The sequence below is a fragment of the Condylura cristata genome, unplaced genomic scaffold (assembly GCF_000260355.1).
Source record: "Condylura cristata isolate star-nosed mole 26May11 unplaced genomic scaffold, ConCri1.0 scaffold00001, whole genome shotgun sequence".
In the NCBI taxonomy this organism is placed as follows: Eukaryota; Metazoa; Chordata; class Mammalia; order Eulipotyphla; family Talpidae; genus Condylura; species Condylura cristata.
This window is the reverse complement of record NW_004567102.1, coordinates 70,977,055-70,980,504: the sequence shown is the minus strand read 5'-3', so window position 1 is coordinate 70,980,504 and position 3,450 is coordinate 70,977,055. Positions and strand designations below refer to the sequence as shown.

The following is a 3,450-nucleotide window of genomic DNA, read 5'->3' as shown; positions in this document are numbered from 1 at the left end:
CTGCTTTCAGGCTGAAGCAGGAGGTAGGATTTTACTTTTAAAACAGTTTCCTTCCTTGGAAAATGAAACTTTTGTTGTTTTAAACTCCACCTCCATGCTAACTAAGGAAGGAAGCCATACCTGGCTCCCTCCTGGCTCCCATACTGGCCACATTGAAGGCAAACGTAAGCTGAATTTAAACATGCATGAAACAAATTCTAACAAATGCTCTTTAGCAGATAGATTCATACTTTATTTTGACAAAATTAGGATAGAAAAATACCACAATGTGAATATAGCCTTTGCTCTTTTTGTAACGTGGGTTATGATGTGCAGGGAGAGTTGGAAAAGACTGTTTCTGTCTGAGCTCCAGTTCACACTGAGGTGGAACCCAGCCACTGCACTATCAGACACAGCAAAACTGGTTGTAGAAAAGCTTATGGCATTCAATAATGAATATGACAAACCAATGAACCCAAACAACTTTTTAAATATGTTTTTGTAATTACTAAAAGTCAACTTCATGATTAAAGCCAATAAATAAGAACAATAGAGCATGTATCTAAAACCAAGTGAAAAATTAGAGTCAACATGATATATCAATGACTATAAACAGTAAACATTGATTCAGTGTGTAGATATATGTCCTTTCAAGAATATACTTTTTATCCAGCTGGCCACAGAAACTGCAGTTCTAACTATCATCAGAATGCACCCTGTACGTAACCTCTGAGCTAATTTTCGAGCTGTCACTTTTATACTTCATCTTTGGAAAGTGACTGAGGGATGCTTAGTACATGCAGATATTCGCTTATGGTTATATGGACAAAATAAAATGTGCCAGGAGTCTGCAGCTCAAACTGCTGTCTTATGTTGTAGAGCACCTGCACATTCTTTTGTCTCCATGATGCCTCAGGTAAACTCATGCTAAATAATTCATCTCAGTGCTAATTTCGTTGCTGTCAGTCCCTTTGAGTTTCTATCTTTGCTTCCTTTCCCCACTCCTCAAAGAACAACATCCGATGGCTCCTCATTAAAATACATCATCTTTAACATATAAAATAAGTGTGTGTACATATATACATTTTATGCATTTCCTCTTCAAGGACTGGGTAACTCCTCGTTTTCTATCAAGTATTCCTTCTTCATATACTTGGTTCCCCTAACTAACCTCCACACTTCGAGGTAGGCATCCTTCAAGGACCTCTTGCTCATTTCTTCTGAGGTCTGAGAGCTCCTGGCCCCCAGCAGGACTCTGCCGGGGCTGCCGCTCGCCTCCTGCCCGCTCTGTAGAGAGGAGCCACCTGCTGCCTTCTCTCCTTCTGACCCGCCATTTCCAGCCTCGGCTGGCAGCTCCTCCATGACAAACGGCAGCTGGTCTCCACTTGGCTGAGCCTCCCCTCCCCTGGGCTGTGTCTCCAGGTCCTCGTATTTGCTTTGCTTTCTGGTTTCCAAGAATTTGGCCACACAGTAAATGATGGAGCCCAGGGTGTTCACCACGACCCCGGCAATGAAGAGAGAGGTGGGCTCCACGTCGCTGAAAGCCACCATGCCTACGGTGATGGTGGCGATGCTCTTCACTACTCCCACGAAGCTGGTGGTCACGGCCGAGTTGATGTAGGTGCAGTGCAGCGTGGTGAAATTCATGGCGCAGCCGATCAGGATGCAGGCTACGAAGATGCAGACCATGGCCGGGTCCTTCCAGCCCGGGAAGGCCCAGGCGTGGATAGAGTCCGTACTAGCTACGGAGCAGATGATCAGCAGCGGGGTGGCAGAGACCGCGATGACGTACTGCGCGGTGAGCGGCCCGTGCTCGGTGTCGGCGCTCGCCTTCTGGATCAGCACCAGGTAGGCGGCGTGAACCAGTACCGCCAGGACTCCCGTCACGTAGCCGATGGGGTCGCCGGTGAGGTCGCCGGCTCCTGGAGGGCACGGGGAGGACGGAAGAGCCAAGAGCCGGGGCAGGGGGGAAAGAGAGAAGACACCGAGTTGGGAGGGTGGGTGTTCACTGGCGCAAGGCAATGGTATGGAAAGTCGACGGGGTTCGAGCCCCTGTTCTGCCCACTGGTATAAAACGGGAAAGCCAAGTTCAGTCAACGTCCAGTGCAAGGCAGAACAGGAGCCTTCTTTGCCCAATCTTCGGGGCACCCCGAGAGAGCGCCTTCGGGGTAGGTGCGTGGCTTCTCTGAGCTGGCACTAGGGCCCATGACGGGCACGTGGTACCCCCAACTCCTCCCGTCGGGGGACACCAGAAGGAAGAGGGAGCCCCAGCTAGTGGCTGGTGACCGGGGATGGCTGAGCAAGGTTAAAGAAGACACACTTCAGCCCGCCTGGGAGAGGTTTCCCGCCCCACCGGCTCCCAATTCCCTTGGTCTCACCCACCCCAGACCGCAGGTGGGTCTCAGTCCACCCCCCTTCTGCCTCGCCCCGCCACCCGCACCCCCGCGCGGGATGAAGGACCCCAAACTAGCTCAGGCGGCCTAAGCTGTGCTCCCTTCGTCCCCTCCCCCCGACTCACACCGGCCCCGCGTGACCCAAGGAAGTTCACGGCCCCCTCCTTCCGGCTGGGTCTAGGTTGGAGCTGGGAGGGCTGCAGCGCCCCGGCTTAGCGGCTCGCTCCACCTCTCCCGCGGTGGCGAAGGGTGGAGTGTAGGGGGGTGAGGGAGTAGAAGGGAACGGCAAAGGTGCTCGGCGGCGTGGCTGGGGAGGGGGTCGGAAGCCGGGGCCAAGGTCGGGGTGGCTCGGAAGGAGGCCAGAGTGCCGAGAGGGGCTCGACTGGATCCCACAAGTGCTGCCTGCGAGCCGAGCGCTCAAACCTCTCAGCCTCTCTGCCTCAGTCTCCCTGCTGGAAGTGTGGCCTTTGTGCTGAGGGACCCCGTGGGCTCTGCCCCGCGGGGTGGGGTGGGCCGGGGGCCGGCGCGGGTTCCGCTCACCTGCCAGCGCCGCGCCGCAGGTGGTGATGAGCACGGCAGCGAGCACCCCCGGCGAGGGCGCCCCGTTCTTGAGCACCAGCACGCCGATGAGCATGGTGACCAGGGGCAGGCAGCGCTTGAAGACCACGTACATGGGCAGGCTGAGGCCGCGCAGGGACCAGAGCGTGAGGCTGGACTGCAGCGTGGAGAGCACGGCAACCCCGGCGAAAGAGCGCGCCAGACTCAGGCCGAAGGGGGGCACGGCGATGAGCCCGAGGCGCCGCAGCAGCTCCAGGCTGAGCGCCGCCGTGGAGCTGGTCAGGCACTGCACCAGGGTCAGGAAGGAGAACTGGTAGCGGCTGATGAGGAACTTGAGTAGGATGTTCAGGGAGCCGGAGAAGACCCCGTGCGCGATGGCCACCGAGATGCCCAGTACCCGGCCCCGGCACAGCCGCCGCATCGCGCCGGCCCCGCGGCACCCCGCGGTGGCGAAGCTCCGGGATCTGCGGGAGTAGAGGGGAGAGGCAAGGCGCGAGCAGCCGCGCGAGGGCGGCGGGGG

At 56.5% G+C, this 3,450-nt stretch overlaps 1 protein-coding gene across 1 annotated transcript; it reads right to left on the bottom strand.

The window, feature by feature from the left end:
* Positions 1-232: 232 nt before the first annotated feature.
* On the bottom strand, positions 233-3,444 carry SLC35D3 (solute carrier family 35, member D3). The gene is made up of 2 exons (XM_004673885.2): positions 2,913-3,444; positions 233-1,901 (listed from the first exon to the last, which is right to left on the bottom strand). Exons 1-2 carry the CDS (start codon positions 3,349-3,351, stop codon positions 1,081-1,083), a joined length of 1,260 nt encoding a protein of 419 aa, XP_004673942.1. The 5' UTR covers positions 3,352-3,444; the 3' UTR covers positions 233-1,080.
* Positions 3,445-3,450: the final 6 nt, after the last annotated feature.

What these genes read in the sequence shown, in the direction of transcription:
- SLC35D3 (XM_004673885.2), bottom strand. Translation starts at nt 3,351, where the DNA reads ATGCGGCGGCTGTGCCGGGGCCGGGTACTGGGCATCTCGGTGGCCATC. An exon ending in CTGCGGCGCGGCGCTGGCAG is followed by an intron (nt 1,902 to 2,912) that starts GTGAGCGGAACC and finishes CGTGCCCTCCAG; the next exon opens with GAGCCGGCGACCTCACCGGC.